A 24,661-nucleotide genomic window follows, 5' to 3' on the forward strand; every position below is an offset into this window, starting at 1 on the left:
TTCAAAGTGAATGAAGTAATGTTTCATTTCCACAGAGCTTCCATAAGATCCTTTTTGTATTCATGAAATAAGTGAATGGGAGCAGTTCTTTTTGTCTGCTCTCTCACCCTCTAACTGCTCCCATTCACTCATTGACCAGATAACCTTGCTTACCCCAGTTTTACCTTATCAGAAACATCCCCACCTCTCCCCCCCTCCCCCCAGCTTAACAAGCTTCTTTTATCTCCTTCCCATTTCTGACGAAGGGTCTTTGGCCTGAAACATTAACTCTGTTTTTCTTCCTACAGATGTGGCATGACCTGCTGACTATTTCCAGCATTTTCTGTTTTTATATAATGTCACCTCTACTCTCTGCATGTCAATACCTTATGTCAAATATTTCTATTCTTCAATTATTACTTTGGTCTCCATCATTTTTGCTACTCTCAAGCATTATCTTATTATTAAGGTAGGGTCATTAGTCCCAAGATACTCCTAAACTTTTCACTTTCCTTAACTGTTTTGTTTCATTCCATATTAGCAGATGAAGCAATCAATCCCCTCTTGTTGGACTTCTCACAGACTGCATTAGGAAGGGATGCCTATTGCAGAATATCCACCCCCTTATCTCTTTTTCCTACCTCTGGCCAATTAATTCTGGGATATTTGAAATCCTTCAATATGATTGGGAAGAATTGTGCTAAGCAGTTCCAAACAAGCTCCAGGCTTGGTTTCCATGGCTGCTCCACGAAGTGAAAAGGACCGTGATTAGTGACTCAGCTTCATGCAGTGGATCCTGAAGCCCTGCCCCTCAGTATTAATAGTGGAAAGGAAATCTTTGCAATTTTTTGTTTATGTTCTTCAAATGCATCTAATTATTCCACTACTAGAAGATGCCATAGAACTGTAAAAATAGAGTTCACAATTATGTCTTAGTATTCACATTTTAAGCTAACCAGGCAATGGACTAATCTTAAATTCCCAATTGTACTTTGTGCTAGTGACTTAAAACAAACCATGCTAAATTAACTTTTTTACTGCTTTTCAATTTAATAGCATAGAAGTTTTACCAATGTTTATGCCTGTGATTCCAAAAAGCCATTAGCCATAACACATAGTAAGTCAGGTTTAAGTGGTGAGATACTTTGCAGTGTGTAGGTACCAAGAAGATGTGGCGGGGGGGGGGGGGGGGTGCGGGGGGAAACAAAATCAAGTTAAACAACTTACGCCATTTCTATTGGTGCTGGCACCTGATTCAATATAATTTTGTTCATCAAGGAGGGAAATGCTACATAGAGTCTGGCAAGTTTCGTAAATAATTTACAGTATGGAGGTTAAAAGAATGTAATTCTTTTGAACTAATCTCGAATAGTTGAAAGTCTCAGCCAAGATATAATGGATAAATCATAGAATACAGAGTAATACAGTTATCTAAAGTTTGCTTTTAAATATAGAAGCTGATGACATTTTGTCTTGAATATGGCATTCAACATATACCTGTCTACTAATATTTTCCGATCTTCATTACAGATCTTCAGGAGTCATCAAGACAAACGTCAGCAAGAGCCCCATTAAAGAATATTAAATACGTATAGGATGCATTTTTAATCAGATTTCACTTCATACTTTTATCATTAATAATGATCAAATAATGTAGGTCAGAATTGTTTAATCTTTTTGCTTTATGGGGGCATTATAATTTTAAATAGGATTTATCCATAAAACATTTAACAACAAAAAAACTTTGTCATACAATTTTTTATTAAAGATTTCAATTTAATAAACAATTGTTGGGTTGGTTTGTGTTATCTCACCCTCAGGTGGAAACGTTGGTCCTAAACGCTCTGCTAGCTATGCAGTGTGTCCATAGCGAACTTTTGTCTGACTGCCGTACATTCTCTGACTCCAGATTTCCTTGACTCCGCACTGAAGTGTAGATGCTAGGTACAATTTGTCGAAAGGTCATCAGGAAAAACTGTGGATGGGCCTTGGTTTCTGCTATTTGCTGACATATGCCATGATGAAGAGATTAGCAGCAATGCTGGCAGGAGCATAAGAACTGTATGGTTACAATAATTTAGTTCAGTCACAGGACTAGCAGGGGCAGAACTTCAAGGCATGTGCTCGGGCAGTATGGGTGAGTGGCAAATACATGGTAGATTCAGTTTAATTTACAGCACAAATGTGAGGTTATCCAATCTGGTTCCAAAAACAGAAAGAAGGACTGTTACCTGAAAGGTGAAAGATTGTGAAAAAGGAAGGTGCAATGAGACCTGGTTGTCCTTGTACAACTGTCACCGAAAGCAAGTATACAGCTTCAGCAAGCAGATAGGAAAACAAATGGTTTATTGGCCTTCATTATAAAAGGATTTGATCATAGGAGGAAATATATCTTGCTGCAGCATTGGGGTACCTGATCTTGAGATTTATATGCAGTTTTTACTTGCTCTTGCCATGGAGGAAGCATGAGGAAGGTTCATTAGACTGGTTCTTGGAATGGGAGGACTGACGTATGAGGAGAGATTAGGTGGGTTAAGCTGATATACACTGAAGTACAAAAGACTGAGAGGAAATCTCATGGAAAAATTCTAACAGGGTAAATACAGAAGTATGTTCTTGATTGTTGGAGAGTGCATAACTAGGGATCACAACCTCCTGATTCTGAGTATGCTACTAAGAACTAAGATGAGGAGAAATTTCTTCATCCAGATAGTGAACCCATGGGATTCTTTACCACAGAAGACAGTGGTGGCCAAGTCATTAAATATATTCATGGAGTGAGATACATTTCTGGATGGCGATTGGGATATGGGGTGAAGGCGGGAACAACATATTGAACTAGATGATCAACCATGCTGTTGTTGAAGGTTGGAGCAGGGCCGAATGGCCTACCCTTGATCCTATTGTGGGATCAATGTAGGAAGTCTATTATCCCACAAGACACGTTTACAGTAAGCCTTGCAGAGGAGTTCTCCCAGCCACAGTTGAGACCGCTCGGTGACGCGGGGATTTGGCGAGGAGACGGCGGGACACCCTCTTCGGCGAGCGGGCGGAAGATCGGCAGAACTGCCATCGTCGAGAGACGCCGCCAGTCTTTCGGACCAGTTGCAACTCGATGAGGGTCAATTTGCTTTCCACCGATTATTAGACTATAAATGATTATGGCGGTTTACACCCGGTGTGTGAGAGAGAGGTGGCAGCTCTCTATTTGACCGGACTTCAAGGTACCACGAACGTTGGCGCGGTTCCTCTTTCAAATTAATGGCGCCAGGATTCCGCCACCAACCGTCAGACAATTCGAGCAGGAAAGAGGCCGGATCTCGGTGCAGGCCTCAGCCCCTCCTTTTTCCCGGACCCGGGCCGCACCTCCTTCATTCACCGTAGCTTATCTCAGCCTTCGGTCGATCAAAGAGCAGTAGCAGCCTGCGGCCCACTGCTCTGTCGGTTCGGCTGATTTCAAGCACGGACGCGTGGGCTTCCTTCTCCGGACTGAACGATGCACGTAAGCATCCGGGGAAAGATGGGGAAAAACGGAGCGGTTTCACGGCCGTCAAGCCGGTACAGGTCACGGCCGGGATGATGGACGCTGCCTGATAATAGTGGTAACGTTACAGGCAGATTTTGAATGGAACCGCCGGCACTGGGCCGGCTATGATAAGCTATATTAGAGTGGCAAGTTATGTCAAAGAGTAGATTTAAGAAACCACGTCTGTCAATTATGTTGTCCATTGCTGAAGCACTTTCCTTTTTAAAACCTTAAAACATGTCAACTTTGGCTTTGTTTGTTGTTCAAATAAGCTGTTTTGCATCCATCACCATCTTACCGAATGCAACAACTATAAAAATGGGTCTCCATGCTGACTGCCACAGAGAAAGTAATCGCCAGGACCTCCTCAACTGCCACCTCCCAGTTACCAAAGAACTGCTCCCCAAATGGCAGTGTGGTTTCTATCCACCTGTCGGCACATTGAACATGATCTTCAGCCCACATCAACTCCAACAGAGGTGCAGGGTGCGGCGTCAATTTCTACGTAGTCTTTTATTGACCTCTCAAATGCAGCTTTATAAACTCGATTGAAAAGGTATTGGTTTATTATTGTCACTTGTACTGAGGTACAGTGAAAAACTTGTCTTGCATACCCATCATACAGGTCAATTCATTACACAGTGCTGTTACATTGGGTTAGTACAGAGTGCATTGATGTAGTACAGGTAAAAACAGTACAGTCACAGCTACAGAGAAGGTGCAGTGCAGTAAGGTGCAAGGTCACAACAAGGTAGATCGTGAGATCATAGTCCATCTCGTCGTATAAGGGGACCGTTCAGTAGTCTTATCACAGTGGGGTAGAAGCTGTCTTTAAGTCTGGTGGTACGTGTTCTCAGGCTCGTGGATCTTTTACCTGATGGAAGAGGAGAGAAGAGAGAATGACCCAGGTGGGTGAGGTCTTCGATTATGCTGGCTGCTTCACCAAGGCAGCAAGAGGTAAAGACAGAGTCCAGGGAGGGGAGGCTGGTGTTCTTGATGCATTGGGCTGTGTCCACAACTCTATGCAGTTTCTTGCGGTCCTGAGTGGAGCAGTTGCCGTACCAAGCCGTGATGCATACAGATAAGATGCTTTCTATGGTGTATCGATAAAAGTTGGTGAGTGTCAAAGGGGATAAACAGAATTTCTTTAGCCTCCTGAGGAAGTAGAGGCACTGCTGAGCTTTCTTGGCCGTGGCTTCTATGTGATTTGACCAGGACAGGCTGTTGGTGATGTTCACTCCCAGGAACTTGAAGCCCTCAACCCTCTTGACCTCAGCACCATTGATGTAGACAGGTGCATGTACACTGCCCCCTTTCCTGAAGTCAATGACCAGCTCTTTTGTTGACATTGAGGGAAAGGTTGTTATCATAACACCATTCCACTAAGCTCTCTATCTCCTTCCTGTACTCCAACTCATTGCTGTTTGAGATACAGCCTACAATGGTGGTATTATGTGCAAACTTGTAGATGGAGTTAGAGCAGAGTCTGGCCACACTATCATTGAGGAGTATCCTTCTCAAATTTGGAGCGTAGCACTTCTCAAATAGCTCACCAGCTCTCCCTTTCGAGCACCAGCTGCAAAGTCTGCAGGTTTGTCACTCGTCTCATCAGCTACTTCAGAACTAGAGTGGAAGCAAGTTACCAAAATCCAGAGGGGTAACAGAGAGATAACAGGTTTTTCAAGCCATAGCTGTTTCTGTATACCAGCACACCCTGCCTCTTTCCTGCGCCCCCCAACCCATCCCATCAACCTCCCATTACTGGCTATCTCCCTTCTACTCTTTTCATCCAGATGAAGGGGTCTTGACGCGAAACATCAACTGTCCGTTTCCCTGCACAGATGCTGCCTGACCCGCTGAGTTCCTTTAGCAGTTTGTTTTTCGCTCCAGATTCCAGCATCCACAATCTCTTGAACCTTCCATTGTACTCTGAGTCCCAGACTAATCTGGAGATTCCATTTCCTTCCTGGACTTTTCACGCCAGAGGCCTTCTGATACTGTTCTGTATCATTTACACAACTGTTGCTTCCAGTGATCTGACTGACTCCCATACCCACACTAATCATCCATCCACTCTTGGTCTTTTACCTGAACCCTCTGACTCTCTGCTATTCTCTCTGTGATTCCCCTTCTTAATTTCACCACCACAGAATAAATAAGACAATTCTTCCAGTGTAGTATGTGCAGCTTCTAGAATAACAATCACGTCTACGTAATATTTCATAACCTATTGCAGAGGGTTGTATCACTGATGGTAGCATCATGATTTTTCACATTGTCATGGGTGTATGTGAATATTTTAGTAACTCGCTTGGACCAAAACAGTAAATGTTTTTGTGTCACCATCCTGCCTGATACAGATTAATTTTTTGAGCCAACTGGTGTTCAAGCCCCATTACAGGTCTCAAGCATGCAACTTACATGAAGGTTTCACTGCAGTACTGAGTGCTGCATTTTCTGGCTGCTTCTTCCTCTATGGAGTTCTAAAGTGAACTTACTCCTGACTTCACTTCTGGGAACTACCACTGTACTGTAACTTTGCAAATGCAGAGATTTCAGTAGAAAGTCTTTAAGTGCATTTGGACATGGAAGGTATCATGCACAGTATCATGCATACTGTGCATGATACCTCTGGCTTTCTGAGCTCTCCATCGATCTATTCAGATGCATATTAAATCTCTTTTGGTGCTATTTGATGAAGAGTAGCAGTTCTTCTGCTGTCGCTGCCAATGTTCATTCAACCAAAGACCCTTTAAGGTGATTTCTGTTTAGGATGTACTCTATGATTAGCACGATTGCTGAATCTCTCTACATAACAGTGACAACCTTCAGAAGTAATCGTTGGCCATGGATTGCTCTGGGTGTCCTTTGGAAATGAGAGGTATCAAATAAAAGCATATTCTTCATTCCAAAATATATATTTTCTAGTAAAAATCTGACTATTTTACAATTAAATTATTAAAACTGTAAAAGTGATATACATAGGAAATTGTGCACTCAGTTTCTTAAGCCTGTTCCTTCATTGAAGAAGATCATGGCTGATCTGAAAGTAACCTAAACTCCACATTTCCATCTCCCCAATTAACCTTTCACCCCCTTGCTTATCAAGAATCTATCTACCTCTGCCTTGAAAATATTTAAAGCCTCTGTTTCTGCTGCCCTTTGTTCTAGAGAGTCCCAGAGACTTGCAACCCTTTGAGAGAGGAAACTAAATAACCTCATCTGTCTTAAATGGGTGACCCTTATTTTTTAAATAGTGAATCTTGTTCAAGATTCTCCCTTCCAAGAGAAGACATTTTCAGGATTCTCTAAATTTAAATCACATTGCCTTTCACTCTTATAAAATCTAGGGGTAAAACCTAGCCTGCCCATTTCAGATATGAGTCTAGTAAACCTTCTCTGAACTGCTTTCAAGTCATTAGCATCCCTCCTTAAATAAGGATACCAGTACTGTACATGGTACTTCAAATGTGGTCTCATCAGTTCTCTATATAACTGAAGCATAACCTCCCTATTTTTGCCCTAATACCACTTGGAATAATCATTAATAGTCTGTCATTTTTCCTAAATACTTTCTGTACTTGAAGGCAAGCTTTCAGTGAATCATGCATAAGGACAGCCAGATCGATCCCTCTGCATCTCAGAGCTCTACAATCTCCCCATTTAGATATGTTCTTCTATGTTTCCTGTCAAAAGAGAACATTTCAAATTTTCCCACCTTGTACTCCATTTTCCAGACCTTTGTTCAGTTCTTAACTTATCTACATCCCTTTGTAGTGTCCTTCTATGCTCTTTACATCTTACTTTCCCAGCCACCTTTGTATCAGCAGCAAATTTAGCAAACATAACTTTGGTTCCTTCATCCAAGTCATTTAGATAAATTGTAAAAAAAAACTGATGCCGTTGTAAACTATTCATTACCATTGCCAACTCACTTATGATTGCTCTCTGTTTCCTGTTAGCCGGCCAATCTTCTATCCAAGACAATGTTACCACCTACAACACTGCAAGGGATGCAAAATTCACTCAATCTGGAAATATATTGTAGCTGCAGAGGACGTCACACTTGATTGGTGCCCCCCACAGCAATATTACTTGCTCAGAAAGCCCGAGGTATCACGCACAGTAGATTGGGCCTTCCATGTCCAAATGCATTGAAAGACTTTGGACTGAAATCTCTGCATTTGCAAAGCTACAGTGCTAGTTCCCAGGGGTGATATCAGGAGTAATCTGGGGTGGTGGATGACTTAGAACAAGTCAAGTCTTCTGGATTTTCATTCTGGTGATGGTGGTGAGAGTGAGAGCAGGATCGGTATTAGAACTTGATATCCCCCATTAGTTCTCAGGTATTTCTGTAGCAAAAATAAAAAAAATTGTTGTTGAATTGAAGCTATATTGCAAACCACAACGTGTAAATTGAATGGATTGGAAAACTGATCTTCAATCTTTAGAGGGAGAATTTAATTTATAATTTTGCTTTAGCATTCAAAGAAGCTGATAAACTCTGTGGAACATTGTGTGGATGATGCTTTGGAAGGACTCGTGGCCTGGAATGTAGGAATGCAGCTGGTGCAAGGACATCGTATCGTTATCAGGTCGGACCTGAAGAACATCAAAGGCAAAGTGGCCTTGCTGTCTGGAGGAGGTTCTGGGCATGAGCCAGCTCATGCAGGTATCAATTCTCAAATGTTGGCCTTGGTAGATCTCTCTTAGATTTTAAACCTTTCACTAATCACGGATCAAGCTGGTGTATTCTGTCTGGTTGCTTCAATTGGTAATGGTTTCACTTTTGAGTCAGATAGTTTTGAACTCAATATCCCATCCCACATTTCAAATACCAGAAGACTGCTGCTTTATTAAAGTGACATCTTCTGGGTGAGATATTAAACTAAGGTTTTGGTTTCCTATTGAGGTGCATTAAAAAAATCTGTTGGTTTTGATGAGGTTATATATAACTCATTAAGATAATGTTCAAAAGAGCAGTAGTACTGGCACTTAACCCGTCACCATCCTCCGCTCTGGAAAAACAACCATCACAATTGTCTGCCTTCTGTACTTTATCCATGCTCCCACTGTCCTCCTTTACAATATGGGCCTCATTTGCTAATCAAGCCTTTCATCTGGCACTTTGCAAAGCATCTGTAAATATATAACGTCAGTGGCCATACATTTAATTTCAGAAGTGATCATCGGAGAACATGTTTTATGGGTAATAGGGCTGGACAAGATTATGGAGGTAGGGAGGGGCAAGGCATGAGATAGATTTGGAAGTAGGATGAGAATTTAAAATTTGTTGTGCTGTTTAAATACTGCATGTGTCAGTGTAGGTCAGCAAACAAGATGTGAATGTAGGCCTTTACAGGCTGGGGAGCAGGGGACTTTCCCCATCCCACCCACAGCCAAATTCATGGGGGATTGAACAAAGGAAGCCAACCAGGAGTGCATTTGAGCACTAAAGTTTAGAAGGAATAAAACTACAGTTGAGGATGCCAGAAGAAGAGCTAAGATGTGGACAGTAGGATAATGTTACAGAGATGACAATAGGCATAGACGTGGTTCAAAATTCTTTCGGGGATCAAATATCACACCAGGATGGTGAACAGTTCTGATGATCAACTGAAAATAAATATGCAGTATGAATCCACTGTTGGTAGCCTCATGATTGCTGAAGATCATTCTGCAGGACCAAATGTTAGGTCATCAGTTGTACATCAGCCATGCTTCATTTAGTTGGGTAGCACTGCACGAAAGTTTTAGAACAGGTGTAGGTTAGATAGACATTAAGGCAATGCCTTGTGTTTAGTTGATGTTTATACAGTATTTGACATGATTTGATTCATAAATTTGATTTGGGGTGTTGATTTTGTTTGATTTTATATTGGCATTCTGGCCAAGTATGATGATCAGTAACAGAAGAAAGACAAAGCGTGGGATTGTTTGAATGAGGAACTGGAGGTTTGTTTATTGGTGGTCCTATCTGATGAATTAATCCCAGAAAGTTTGGGCTTTGTTGCTTCCTTCCTCTTATTCTCCAGTTGCTGCCTTAGGTTGAGTCCTCAAAACTGGAAGATTGAATTGTGTGTAACAGACCACTACAAACTTGCAGACCTGCTCTGCTGAATACTTCAGGACACCTTCATGGATGACAATGTTTTAATCAAAAGATTATGTAAATTTTGTAAACACTGTAATGAAAATGAGGCAAATATTGTAAATATGTTGGAAACCTTTTTAAAAAATGATTCCTTCAGAGCAATTCAAATGGCAGAATTACTAGGGCTGCAGATATACATATATGAAGGTGTACCTCAACTGTTAATGTTAGAACCATTAAAAATACAAGCAGAGAAAGTTATAAAGAAGAAAATACATTTGTCAGTGTTGGCTCTTGTATTCAGAGGCTGTCGTTGAATTTTGGAAATTTATTTTTTTCAGGCTATGTCGGAGCAGGAATGTTGACTGCTGCTATTGCTGGAGATGTCTTCACTTCTCCCCCAACAGGAAGTATTTCAGCAGCGATCCGAACTGTGGTCAGAGCAGGAGCAGGTATGTACACTATGAAATAGAATGAGGTTCCCATGATGGCCCTTTGAATATGGTGACATGCTGCAGCTCCTTTTTTTTATATATAAAAACACACTCCTGGGGAAAACCACAAATGAAATTCTGCTATTTTGAGTACCTGCCTTTATCCCTTGTTCTCCCTTTCACCTTGCAAATTAGACCAATATGTGCTCTCATTTTTATTTGCACTGTCTGACTGACAAAATATTGTTTTTGAAATCCATCTAAATAGGTCTAATCCCTTCGCACCTACGTCCGTGACACATCACATGCTTTCCAACTCTTCCATAGCTTTAAGTTCTCCGGCACGCACAACCTCATCTTCACTACGGATGTCCAGTCCCTATATACCTCCATTCCCCATCATAATGGCCTCACCGCCCTCCACTTCTTTCTTGACCAGAGACTGAACCAGTTCCCTTCCACTAACACTCTCCTCCACAAGGCTGAACTTGTTCTCATCCTAAACAACTTCACTTTTGATTCCTCTCACTTTCAACAGACCAAGGGCGTAGCTCTGGGCACTCGCACGGGCCCAGCTATGCCTGCCTCTTCGTTGGCTATGTTGAACAGTCTCTGTTCCAAGCCTACTCCGGCCCCATTCCTCAACTCTTTTTCCGCTATATCGATGACTGCGTTGGTGCCACCTCTTGTACCCATGTGGAACTCAACGGTTTCATAAATTCCACCACAAACTTTCACCCTGCTCTCCATTTCACTTGGACTATCTCTGACACCTCTCTTTCCTTCCTCGATCTTTCTGTCTCCATTTCAGGAGATTCCTTTTCTACCAACCTCTTCCACAAACCCACTGACGTTCACGGCTACCTCAATTACAGCTCCTCCCACCCTGTCTCTTGCAAGGACGTGGTCCTTTTTTCTCAGATTCTCCGCCTCTGCCGCATCTGTTCCCATGATGAGGCTTTCCACTCCAGGACACCCGAGATGTCCAACTTCTTTTCTAACTGTGGCTTCCCCCCCAACTGTGGTCGAGAGAGCTCGCACCCATATCTCTGCCATTCCCTGCACCTCTGCTCTCACCCCCACCCCTCGCAGATCCAACAGGGATAGGGTCCCCACTTGTCCTCACATTTCATCCTGTGTATCCTACATATCCAACACATCATTCTCCGCCACTTTCCTGTCTCCATCGGGACCCCACTACCAAGTATATCTTCCCCTCCACACCCCTTTCTGCCTTTCACAGGGACTGCTCTCTCTGCGACTCCCGAGTTCAGTCCCCCCACCCCCACCCACCCAGGAACTTTCCACTGCCCCCGCCATAGGTGCAACAACTGCCCCTACACCATCTCCATCTACCTATCGCCACCTTGTGCCCACCCCACCTCCCCTCTTTTGTCCACCTATCGCTGCTCTGCTTTTCCCTCCTATATATTGGGTTTCCCCTTTTCCTATCTTCAGTCCTGAAGAAGGGTCCTGCCCCGAAATGTTGACTGCCACGGATGCTGCCTGACTTGCTGAGTTCCTCCAGCATCGTAATATTTTTCATCTAGATTCCAGCAGCTGCAGTCCTTTGTTTCCCTAGATAAAATCCATAGACACTAGCCAATCTACCTTATTTGTTACTGTTACAAAAACTTCAAGATTAATTTGACATGACTTTTACATATTCATGTTGGCTGCCTCTGATGTATTCAGATTTGTCATAATAGATTCTGATAACTTCCCCATAACTGATAGTAGATTAATGAATCTGTCATATGATTGTGTATCTCTCTTTCTTACGTAATGGAGTGATAATGACAATTAGAATCCCTCCATCTTCTGGCACCACTCCTTTAAATCCAAGGGGAATGAAAAATTGTTGTTATTTCCTGTACAATCTCCTCCCATCCTTCCTTTAACAGCCTGGGACATATTTCATCCTGGCAATTTACCCATTTTCTAAGATGATAAACCCCTTTATACTTCTGTTTTACATAAATATTTCATTCGATATTTCACATTCATTCATCTTAACTATGGTATCGGCATCATCCCCATCTTTTGTGAAGACAATCGCAAAATATTTTGTAAGTGTCTTACAGGTTACCTTCATGTGCCTTACTCTTTCCCTAGTTATACTCTTGCTCTTTATGTACTTATAAAAGAGCTTTGGATTTTCTTTTGTTTTACTTATCAATATATTTTCAAATCTTATCTATTCTTTTCTAATTGCCCCTTTAATTTTATTCCAAGATTTCCTATGCTCCTCCAGGGTTTCTTCTGTACTGAGCTCTCGGTATCTGATGCAAGCTGTACTTTGATGCTCTCTCATCCTTTCAGCACCAGACACTGACCACTTTTAGCTATATTTGAAGACAAATGTCTTGTTTCTTGCTGCTCCCTCATAGTTTTTTGCTGCTACACTCACTGCTGCTCTGTTCCTCCTTGCTTAAACACTGCTGCTACACTCACCTCAACCTTGCCACTTCACTCATTACCCCCGCCCCCCCCAACCCCCTGGCTACTTTGTTCAAGGTTCCCACATATGCCACATCCCTAGCTCTATCCACCCTTGCAGACTTGTGCTGATCAGTACAGTAATCCGATGTTATACATTGACATACCTGTGCCCCATAGTGCAGTACCCTAGTGTTAAAGTAGCAGACTTGTACCCACCAGCACAGTAATCTAGTATTACATGTTGATGAAGTTGAGGGACTTTGACAGAATGGATGCAAAGAGAATGTTTCCTCTTGTGGGAGAATCTAAAACTAGAGGTCACTTTAAAAATAAGAGATGAGATGAAACAACTTTTTTTCTGTCAGAGAATTGTGAGTCTTTGGAACTCTATTCAAAGCATGTTTAAATCAGAGCCTTTGAATATTTTCAAGGCAGAGGTAGATGGACACTTGATAACGTGGTGGAGGATTACTGTGGTTGGATGGGAATGCAGAGTTGAAGTTGTTAAAATTGGCAATGACAGAGGTTGGTTTCCAAAAGGCCTAATTAGATTTTTTGGGTAAAATGAAAACAACCAGGGAGCTCTTCATATATCATTTGTGGCTGTAATCTGTGGCATGCATATTTTGCAATAACAGGAGAATCGGCTTCATGGCCAGCTGAGAATCTCTGATTTCTGCAAGGATATTTGTAGCCATTGCAAAACATGATCATGGTCTTTTATGGGTTTTTTTTATATCTATTTCCTTCCAATGTCATCAACTGCAGTATCAGCTGATATACCAATAGTTTTCATTAATCTTTTGCTAACATTTTCTAATACCTCTAAACAGTGCAATCTCCATTTTTTGATGAGGCTTCCATGATACACTTTGGAACATTGTTTGTTATCTGCATAAAAGTTTCAGTATTCCTTAATGACTGGCAAAAATTATTTGTCTGAAGGGAGCTAAATTAGTTGGTTGGATATGGAATTAAATGGTTAGGAAGACAACTGTGATGGATTTTTAAAGACCTTTTTATCTGTACTTTATATCCAGCTGGTGTACTGCTGATTGTCAAGAACTACACAGGAGATCGGCTAAACTTTGGTTTAGCCCTAGAAGAGATAAAAATGGAGGGAATTCCTGCGGAGATGGTTATTGTGGCTGATGATTGTGCCTTCACCAGGCAGAAGAAAGCTGGGAGGAGGGGTCTGTGTGGCACAGTACTTATACATAAAGTAAGTCCATTTACTATAACTCTCTTCAAAGCATTTTTAAAGTAGAGCCTTTGAATACTTTTAAGGCAGAGATAGATAGACACTTGACAATGTGGTGGAAGGTTAAAGTCTGAAGCCTTGATGCTACATCAAGAGATCAATTTCACATAATTGCTGATGGGATTGGAAGTTTTTAAAGAAAGTGATGCATCCTATCCAGAATGTTGAAGGAAATCCAGGACAGCACAAAGAATTTTTCAACTTTTCTTTGGAAACTAGAATTGTGGCAAAGGACTAAAAAGTGGTGAATATTATAGCTCTGTCAAGAATGGGTTAAGATAGGTTATAATAAACTGATTAATTTTAAATTTGCCCCTGGTAGATACCTTGGCCTAATGGTACAATATTCATGTCATCATGCTATTGAATCTCTATGAAAAATGTTGTTCATAAAAGCTGGAGACATCACGTGAATCATGGACCACAGTTTTCCATCTGGTTATTCCATCCATCTGAAGCTGTGACCCATGGAGGATTCCAGACATCTGCAATGGCTTCCATTGGAGTCCAGTGCAACTTCCATGATTTTTATTTGCAAATGCATGGCTTGCAGTTAACACGAGCCAGTCATGCAGAAGCAAACCTTGACGTTTCTTTTCAGGTCTGTTTTCTCTCTTTAATCCTGTCTCAGAACAACTATTAGCAATAGCTGACTGGTTGTGGCCTTTAAATAGGTACCGTAAGTAGTAAGTCTTGCAAAATCAGTGTAAATGGACAGCAGTCTGTGCTAGTTGTATTGGAAATGCTGCTAAGAGGGACAGTGTAGCATTTTAGCAGCTGGACGATAAGAGGCAAAAAGGAGCAGATGGTATATAATGGATCCTAGTCAAAGTTATGCAAATGGATAGTAGTGGAAATGGAAAGGATAATAACGCATTGAGTGGGAAATGAAGTGTATAGCAAAAGAATAAAGAAAATGATTGGTAGTGAAGGGGCAAAAGTTCAGAATGCCACATTGAGGTAGGAAAGGAACAAGAGTGCAAACGTTGCCTGAGGAACTGGAATCAAAAGTGCTAACTTGAATTGAGAAGGAAAACAGAAGATTTATGTTACTTTAGTTCATGCTGGCAGAAGAATGGCAGCTGAACTGAATTAGTGCATGCAGGCCAATACAGAAAATAATGCCTTTTTAAAAAAAAAAGCTGTGGATGCCCCCAGGCAGCTGAGTTCAGGAATAGCCTCCATGTGAAAAACAAATCTTTATAGACAAGGTCTGCAATGTGGAGTGTAAATCTAATTCTGGATTCCTAGCAGAAGAGGCATATACAGAGAACTTGCAGGGTCATAACCAGAGCCATTTCTACCAATGAAAGTTAATGGCAAGACAATACTGTATTTTCTTCATTTGTACCAAATTTTGTTGAAGGTAGGGAAAAGGAAAGTGGAAATTTCTAAAGTAAGGTTTTTGAACAAAATGTGTTTGATGTTTTTTCATAAGAACTAATGTTTCACAGAAAGAAATACTCCAAAATAAATTAGAATTCTTTCTTATCAATATTGTGCTTTGAAAATTTGAATTTGAAACGTTTGCTTTGAGATTAAAGAGTTGCAAGGTGAGATTTGCTTCACTGAGAAAGGACCGAATTTAGAGATTGAAATTTGAAGATGTGACCATGGTTGAAATACTCTAATCAGACAATGATGTACTCAGGCAGCACACCAGATGTTACAAGTCAAATAACGAGTCTTCCTTGGCTTGTTACTTTTTAAATTAAAAGTGACGCTGCCATATACTGTAGCGGCTAGCTACACACTACCAAATGAAGACAGAGTCGCTGGTTTCGAAATTGAAGGTTGAATGCCGACCGGGGTGCAGTGTGCCTTTAATAGCCGAGCAATTCCCACGCTACAGTTGCCGCACTGACGTCACGCGCATGTCACCTGAGCTTCCCGCGCGCGGGCTTTCCCAGCCCAACGCTGGGGAAGGAGGGCCCCGCGCCATCTTGGATCGGGGCCTCCGACGACGTCGCGATGTCAGGAGCTGGTTTGATGCCAGTGCGGTGAGTCGCTACATAACCCACCCCCCCCAGAACCGGCAATACCGTCGCGAAAACCAGAATTAAATAAACTATGACTTGAGTGGCCTGCCCCTGCACCGCGCTCGCTGTACCACCATGGGTTGCTCCAAGTCTAAATGAGCCGGCTTTAGCTGGTCAACCGTAAACACCTCCTCATGCCCCCCCAGTGTCCAGCACGAACGTAGATCCATTGTTCCTGACGACCCGGAACGGCCCTTCGTACGGCCGTTGTAGCGGTGATCGGTGCGCGCCCCTCCTGACGAAGACAAACTTACAGTCTTGGAGGGAAGTCGGCATATGGGCCAGGACCTGTCTATGCCGTGAGGTGGGAATCGGGGCCAGGCTTCCCAGCCGCTTGTGCAGCCGGTCGAGTGCCGCTGTAGGTCCTTCCTCTGGCCCCCGAGGGGCTGGTAGGAACTCACCCGGGACGACTAAGGGCGTTCCGTAGACCATCTCCGCGGACGAGGCATGCAAGTCCTCTTTTGGCATGGTGCATATCCCCAGCAGGACCCAGGGGAGTTCGTCTACCCAGTTGGGCCCCTTAAGGTGGGCCATGAGTGCCGACTTCAGGTGGCGATGGAACCTCTCCACCAGCCCATTGGATTGCGGGTGATAGGCGGTGGTGAGGTGGATCCGGGAACCCCACAAGTCGGCGACGGCAGACTACAGGCCGGAGGTGAAATGAGCTCCCCTGTCGGAAGTGATATGTGCCAGGACACCGAAACGGGCCACCCAAGTTGACTGAAGGGCCCGTGCGCAGGACTGGGCGGAGGTATCTGCGAGGGGAGTGGCTTCAGGCCAGTGGGTAAAATGGTCGACAATCGTGAGGAGGTACTGTGCTCCTCGGGAGACTGGGAGGGGGCCGACCAGGTCGACATGGATATGGTCGAACCTCCGGCGGGGAGGTTGAAAATCCTGCAAGGGGGCCTTGACGTGCTGCTGTACTTTCGAGGTCTGGCAGTGAGTGCAGGACTGGGCCCATTTGGAAACTTGTTTACGCAGGCCATGCCAGACGAACTTGTCTGACACCATCCGGACATTAGTCCGGATGGATGGGTGTGCAAGGCCGTGGATGGCATCAAACACCCGTCTGCACCAGGCAGCTGGGACGATGGGCGGGGTCTACCTGTGGAGATATCGCAGAGCAGGGTGCGCTCACCGGGGCCTACCAGAAGGTCTTGCAGTCGCAGGCCCGAGACTGCAGTGCGGTAGCTGAGCATCTCCATGTTCGTTCGCTGTGCCTCTGCTAAGGCGCCGAAATCCACCCCCTGGGATAAAACTTGGATGGTGGGCCATGACAGTGCATCCACGACCACGTTCTCTTACTCCGACAGATGGCGGACGTCAGTGGTGAACTCCAAGATGTATGACAGGTGCCGCTGTTGCCGCGCTGACCAGGGATCTGAGACCTTGTTGAAGGCGAAGGTCAACGGCTTGTGGTCGGTGAAAGCTGGAAACAGCCTGCCCTCCAAGAAGTAACGGAAATGTCTGATGGCCAGGTACAATGCCAACAGCTCGCAGTCGAGGGCGCTATATTGGAGCTCTGGTGGTCGAAGGTGCCTGCTGAAGAACACCAGCGGTTGCCAACGCCCTTCGATAAGCTGTTCTAGCAAGCCTCCGACCGCTGTGCTGGAGGCGTCGACCGTGAGGGTCGTCGGGACGTCCGTGCGAGGATGCACCAACATGACCGCGTCCGCCAAGGCCTGCTTGGTTTCGACGAATGCGGTGTGAGCCTCTTCCGACCAAACAATGTCCTTGCTTCCGCCCGACAGGAGAGCAAACAACGGGCGCATGATGCGGGCCGCGGATGGTATGAACCGGTGATAAAAGTTTACCATACCAAGGAATTCTTGCAGGCCCTTGATGGAGGTGGGTCTGGCGAAATGGCAGATGGCGTCAACCTTGGCAGGCAGGGGCGAGGCACCGTGTTTGTCAATCTGATGACCCAGGAAATCGATTGTCTCCAGCCCGAATTGGCATTTGGCTGGGTTGACGGTCAGGCCGAAATCCCTCAGGCGAGAAAAGAGTTGGCGGAGGTGCGTGAAATGTCCCTGGCGGCTGTTGCTGGCAATCAAGATGTCGTCGAGGTATATGAAGGCGAAGTCAAGGTCGCGCCCAACCGCGTCCATGAGTCGTTGGAAGGACTGAGCAACGTTCTTGAGACCAAAGGGCATCCGGACGAATTCAAAGAGGCCGAAAGGTGTGATCAGCGCCGTCTTCGGAATGTCGTCGGAATGCACCAGGATCTGGTGATACCCGCGGACAAAGTCGACCTTGGAAAAAATGGACTGCCCATGTAGGTTGGCAGCAAAGTCCTGAATGTGCGGGGTAGTGATGTCATTGAGGCGTCGGTAATCGCCACAGGGCCGCCAGCCTCCGGCCTGCGGATGATCCCCAGCTCCTCCATTTTTCTGAATTCCTCCTTCGCGAGGCGGAGCTTGTCTGGGGGTAGCCACCGGGCGCGGGCGTGGAGGGGAGGGCCCTGGGTGGGGATGTGGTGCTGGACGCCATGCTTGGACAAGGTGGTGGAGAACTGGGGCGTTAGTATGGACGGGAACTCTGCCAGGACCCTGGCAAACTCGTTGGTCGACGTGGTGACGGAGTCGAGGTGTGGGGCCGGCAGCTTGGCCTCACCCAACGAGAACGTTTGGAAGGTCCTGGCATGTACCAAGCGCTTACCCCGCAGGTCAACCAGCAGACTGTTGGCATGAAGGAAGTCAGCCCCAAGGAGTGGTTGCGCGACGGCAGCCAGGATGAACCTCCAAGTAAATTTGCAGGTGCCGAACTGGAGGTGTACCAACCGGGTGCCAAAGGTCTGAATGGCGCTGCCCTTGGCGGCTCTGAGGGTGGGTCCTGGCGTACAGTTGTGAGTCTCGTGGCCGTTGGGAGGCACGATGCTGACTTTGGCTCCAGTGTCCACTAGGAACCGACGTCCGGAACGCCTGTCCCACACATAGAAGAAGCTATCTGGGTGGCCAGCCGCCGTAGCCATCAGCGGTGGCTGACTCTGGTGTTTCCCAGAAACCGGCATGGTGGCCGGCATCTGCGGGTGTCAGCGCCCTACCGCTGGTGGTAGAAACACCATTGGTCGGTCGGTGCCTCAGACCTGGTGTTGGGTGGGGGGCGCTCGATCGCCGGGTCTGGGCTGCTGGGTACGTGGCGTGGCAACGTGCTCAACGGACGCCCTGCTCTCCTTTTTCACCCGCCAAAGGACATCCGCTCGGGCGGCCACCTTCCGGGGTTCGCTGAAGTCGGCATCCGCCAGGAGCAGGTGGATGTCGTCAGGTAAGTGCTCCAGGAAGAGCTGCTCAAACAGCAGGCAGGGCTTATGCCCGTCTGCCAGGGCCAACATCTCATTCATGAGCGTGGAGGGAGGCCTGTCGCCCAACCCATCGAGGTGGAGGAGACGGGAGGCTTGCTTGCGTCGGGGAAGGCCGACAGTCTCGAGGAGGAGGGTCTTGAACTTATTGTACTTCTCCTCCGGGGGCGCCTGGATGAAATCCTCGACTTGGGCGGCAGTGTCTTGGTCGAGGGTGCCCACCACGTAATAGTACTTGGTGTCGTCCCTGGTGATCTGGCGAACCTGGAACAGGACCTCGGCCTGGTCAAACCAGACACTGGGCCGGAGGGTCCAGAAGGTGGGCATTTTAAGGGCTACTGCCTGTACCTCTTGCTGTGCAGACATCGTGGGTCCAAAAACGTTTGGGCCCGTCAGGGTCACCAGTGTAGTGGCTAGCTACACACTACCAAATGAAGACACAGAGTCGCTGGTTTCGAAATCGAAGGTCGAATGTTGACTGGGACGCGGTGCGCCTTTAATAGCCGAGCAGTTCCCGTGCTACAGTTGGCGCGCTGACGTCATGCGCATGTCACCTGACCTTCCCGCACGCGGGCTTTCCCAGCCCAACACTGGGGAAGAAGGAGGGCCCCGCACCATCTTGGATGGGGGCCTCCAACGATGTCGGGAGCCGGTTCGATGCCAGTGCAGTGAGTCGCTACAATACCTTAATAATCAGATACTTCCTTGTGAAAGAATGCAATAGTCTTCAAATGTGGTAGTAGTTGGTTGGTGAATCAAGGATGAACTAATGTCCTTTGTGATTGCCTGTGATCATAAATTAAAGTAGCGACTCTGAGAGATGTATTGATGGAACTTTTGAAAGTTTTTTCTCCAGCAGGAAACCAAATATTTTCAGGAAAGAAGGAAAAAGAAACAAAATCTTTAGGTATTTAGATGGTGGCCCTTCCTTTATTTTTAATTAACCTATCTTTGCTGTTGACAGATAGCTGGGGCCATGTCTGAAATGGGGAAGTCATTGAATGAAATTTTAGAGAAACTGAACACCACTTTAAGTAAATTAGGTAAGTGGAAATGAAGCAGGTTGTAGAAATTGTTAACTTTTCAGGTTGATGACCCTTCATCAGAATGACCCATCTCTGCAGATGCTGCTTGACTTCTGAGTATTTACAGTATTTTCTGCTTTTACTTAAGACTTCCTGCATATGCATTTTTAAAAATTTCACTACTACTTCTAACGATGCTTACACAGTGCACAGCGTAGGAAGCAATTTTTGTGAGATTTGCTGAAGTTTGAGGTACACTAAGAAAACAGTTGGATTGAATCACCTGCCAGTCAGATTGGTGAGATATGCATTTTTGCAGAACAGAACTATAGAGCAGATTCAATGTAGACAATATTATTGTGCATCTAAAGTGAGTGGCAGTAAATTTGCTTCAAATGAAGGGCATCCAAGGAATGAACATGGAATTAATCTACCTGTCACTTACGTATTCATATGGAAATAGGAAGATTGCTATTTACCCCTTATTTCACCAATGTTGGTGTCCTGACTTTGAATCCAGATCCAATTCAGGGATGGTAGGTGTGGAAGGATGCAGGCCACAGATGAATATCTGCCAAGGATGCTATTCATCCAAGGCAAAATAGGGGGCAGTCATAAATCATGTTTTCTACTTGTGCACTGTCAGCCTCATGACGCTTAGTTACCTCTTGGGTCTAATTACAGACTTGGACCTTGTATGTATTGGAGACAGATTAATCTGACAAATTAAGAGCTAGAGTAGGCCATAAAGATTCTTTTATCTGTTCCACCATTCAATAAGATTATGACCAATCCAGTCTTTGGTTTGAAATCTATTTACATGCCTATTCCCTATAATCCTCAATTCCTCCATATCTCTTACTCTTTAAAAGATGTAATGAGTTTTGGGGCTGTAAGAGCTGCTATTGCTTAACTTCAGCTTGAATATATGTCCATGTGATGTGGATCCATTGAAAGCAGAATCATGTGCATATCCTCTTGACTACGTTTGTTGTTTTGTTTTCTGTATTCTCCTTCTTAGGTACAATGGGAATCTGTTTGTCACCTTGTAGTGTTCCTGGATCTGGACCAACCTTCTATTTGGATGCAGATGAATTGGAACTTGGACTGGGTAAGAGGTTGTTCGTAGAACAAAGTTTAGTATTACTAATTAGTCACGTATTGTAATACAGTAAACTTAACTCAACATGGTTACAAAAAGGTGTCTTCTTCCTAGGACACTAGGTTTGGAGGAGGACTCAGGAAGTCAATGTAAAAAAAAAGTAACATGAGTAGATCATTCATTACTTGATACTACTTCACTATTCTATTAGATCATAGATGACCTTTCACCTCAACACCACTTTCATGCACTAATCTCCATATCCCTTGATTCCCTTCATACCTTAAAAACCCAGTGATCTCTTTTTTTGAATACAGCCAGTGACTGAGTCTCTATGGTCCTCTTGGACAGAAAATCCAATAGATTCACCATCCTCTGAGTGAAAAGAATTTCTCCTCCTCCCCTCTCCTGAATGACCAACTCTTTATTTGAGATTGTGACTTCTGTTTCTGCTCCAGCAAGGGAAACATTAAAATCACATCTTTCCTCTCAAGCCCCTCAAGAAATTTGCACCCTTCAATAAGATCATCTCTCATTCTTCTAGAGACTATAAGGCCAGTCTGCTTAATCTCTCCTCAAACGATAAACCTTTCATTCCAGGAATTATCACAAGAATATCCTTCCATGGGTAGAGAGACCAGACCAGTGCACAATTATCAAGATCCAATCTCACAAATGCTCCAAGTGATTGAAGGTGGAAGTCACTGCCTTTGTATGCAAATTCTGTTATAAGACAGGTCAACATAATGTTGGACTTCATAACTGCATGCTGCATCTGCATGTTAACTTTTCCCAAGGAAAACCAAATGCCTCTGGGTACCAACATCAACTGTTTCCTATTTATTCAGCAAAAGCAGATGATCTCACATTTTTCTACAAATCATTCATTCTCCATGCCCTTGTTCATTCACTTAGCCTGTTTATATCCTCCTGCAGCCTTTCTGCATTTTCTTTGCAGCCCAGATGGCCACTGAGCTTTGTATCATCAACACAGTTGGAAATATTATCTTCATTCCCTTTCTCGAAATCTGTGAACTGCTGGGCCCCAGCATCATTCCCTGTGGCACATTGTTGGTCAAAGCCTCCCAAAGCAAAACTGTTTCCTTTATTTTTAGTCTTGGTTTTTTTGTCCATTAATCAATCACCAATTTTTGTGTGTGTGTGTGTGTGTATATACGTATATCATACCATGCAGTCTAGTTTTGCTTTCTGATCTTTCAAGTGGTACCTTACTAAAGATCTTCTGAAGGTCCACATCAATTGTTTTGCCCTCTATTCTGCTAATTACAACTGCAAAAGAATCTAACGGATTTGTTAAATATAATTTCTCTTTCAGTAATCTATCTTTACTGTGTACAATCCTTTTTGCCCTTCATGCCATTACTTTCTGCAGGATAGCACAGGGAAAGCATGATATGGCTCATACCAAAACTGTTAATCATAAAGTGATAAACTACTGGAGCTACCAACAGGATGGATAGCTGAAAACTATGATTAGGAGAGCTGAAAAGAGGCTGGCATAATTGTAGCTTTTAATCCCATACAGGTATGTGATTAAGCACAAAGAGGAAAGATTTAAGGACTAGACTTTCTTTAGTGCATTAATGGTAATGGAATTAAATAGTTAGGCATTGTGTAATGGACAACCAATTCAATTGCTTGTTTGTGGCATCTTCTACAAAGTTCTACTCTGAGATGTATAGATTCAGTTATTCTAAGAATGAATTAGATTGTGTGTTTGACTGGTTTCGCAATGACAACCAGTAACTTTTTTTGCTGAGTGAGTCAATGTAGAACAATATTTTTTTGCTATGTTTTATGGATCAGGATACTGGATTTCCATTCTTGTGCTGGATTGGAGAATCTATGGATTCTTCCATTCGTCTCTACTATTGGGCTCAATATTGGAAGAAAAACTATCAACTTTTATCCAATGTTAACTCTCACTGGAAAGTGCATTGCTGCAGACAGTGGATGGAACAAGATGGGCTTGGCTGAGATTCTGCCCTTGTGCTTTAATAGAGCACTTATTTTTAGGCATATAAAGATTGCTGTTTTGAGTGAGGTATCAGAAGGTGAATGAACATCATGCAACCCTGTGTAACAAAGCTCAATGTTTTATTGAGAGAATAGAAATGCACAAATAGTTACAACTATTATTCTGAGACCACTTTCATTCTTAGGTATCCATGGAGAAGCTGGCATTGAGCGGATAAAGGTAAGAGAGCTTTATACAGTGAGATACAGTCAGGGAGGGAAGCCTAATTTCTGAGGTTCAGTGTAAAGGAAATAAAATGTGAAATGATCATTGTAAAATACTTTTGCTTACTTATTATAACAGAGACAAAACTGTGCATTGCACTGCCTGCATTATATAAAAGCATCTCACCAAAATCATAAGCAGATGACTTGGATCTGTGCCAGTGCATATCTGCTTTTAAATAGGTCTTGAGTGATATAACTGCTGGGAATTGCCCCATGTTCCTTCCTTTGTACAAGGGTTAGTATTTTGAAGTTAGGGTTAGTATCAGAAAGATTTCCTAAAATCATAAGACTTTATTTAATCTATGGAACTGCTAATATACTACTAATAGGCAAATGTAACTTAAGGAGTGCACTTTGAATCAGAAGGTTGTAAGATTAAAATGCTCTTGAAACATAAGGACAAAATCAAGGTTGATGCTTTAGTGCAGTGCCAAGAGAGTTGTCATTGCCAGAGATCATATTCTTTGGATGGTATGTTAGACCAATGCCCCCTAAACAGCCCATGGCACTGTTTTGAAGATTTTTTTCTGCTTGTTCAACCAAGATTAATCTTTTAACCAAGATCGTTAATCCAGTAAAATCAATTAATGTTATTGCAGTGTTATTTGAAGGGCTTTGCTATATGCAGATCGGTTTGTTTTTTTTTCCAATGTTATCGTTACCCTTCACTTGTCCATTTCAAAGTAAAGCCATTATCATCTTGTTTCTGTATTGTTGATGACTCCTCACTCAATTCCCCTGATTGTTCAGATAATCACTTGTTATCTGTTATTTCTTCCTGCAGATGGTATCAGCTGATGAAGTTATACAAAAATTAATTGATCACATGCTAAATCCCTCCAATGAATCTCATCTGAGTTTGCAAGCAGGTAAATACTCCTCCAGTTCTGTGTGAAGGAAGAGCTAATCTGTGCTAGCCCTTGATACATTGTGCATCAAACTAACTATGATTTTTCACATGTTCATCACTATTGAAAAGTGTGGAAGTCACTAAGAAGCATCATCTGAACCCAGAAAAAATGGTAACTTGTAAGAAGTTTCTGGGGAATATCTCACAGCCTAATTATCCTCTGTGTTAAGTGTTACAATTTCAAAGCATTGGTTTTGAGTTGATGCATCATAAATTCAGACAAATTCCACACAAAATATTTGTATTGAGAGTATCACCACACTTTAATTCAAAATATAAAATGTAA

At 43.7% G+C, this 24,661-nt stretch overlaps 1 protein-coding gene across 5 annotated transcripts in view; it reads left to right on the plus strand.

Annotated features, from left to right (window-relative positions):
- Positions 1-1,816: 1,816 nt before the first annotated feature.
- The window catches only part of LOC127577702 (triokinase/FMN cyclase-like), a 42,771-nt gene continuing 19,926 nt past the window's right edge, over positions 1,817-24,661 (plus strand). Inside the window, exons 1-8 of one of the 5 annotated variants that reach the window (XR_007957427.1) lie at positions 1,817-3,481; positions 7,988-8,177; positions 9,941-10,051; positions 13,516-13,697; positions 20,038-20,116; positions 21,120-21,209; positions 23,384-23,418; positions 24,250-24,334. Coding sequence is in view for 4 of the 5 variants with exons in the window: in XM_052029152.1 (XP_051885112.1) it covers positions 3,476-3,481; positions 7,988-8,177; positions 9,941-10,051; positions 13,516-13,697; positions 20,038-20,116; positions 21,120-21,209; positions 23,384-23,418; positions 24,250-24,334 (778 nt within the window). In the remaining variant the exon portion in view is untranslated. Of the gene's footprint in view, positions 3,482-3,867; positions 4,062-7,987; positions 8,178-9,940; positions 10,052-13,515; positions 13,698-20,037; positions 20,117-21,119; positions 21,210-23,383; positions 23,419-24,249; positions 24,335-24,661 lie in introns of those variants that run through there. The other 4 variants (XM_052029153.1, XM_052029152.1, XM_052029154.1 and 1 more) reach the window with 4 other exon arrangements.

The sequence above is a fragment of the Pristis pectinata genome, chromosome 14 (genome assembly GCF_009764475.1).
Source record: "Pristis pectinata isolate sPriPec2 chromosome 14, sPriPec2.1.pri, whole genome shotgun sequence".
Taxonomy (NCBI): Eukaryota; Metazoa; Chordata; class Chondrichthyes; order Rhinopristiformes; family Pristidae; genus Pristis; species Pristis pectinata.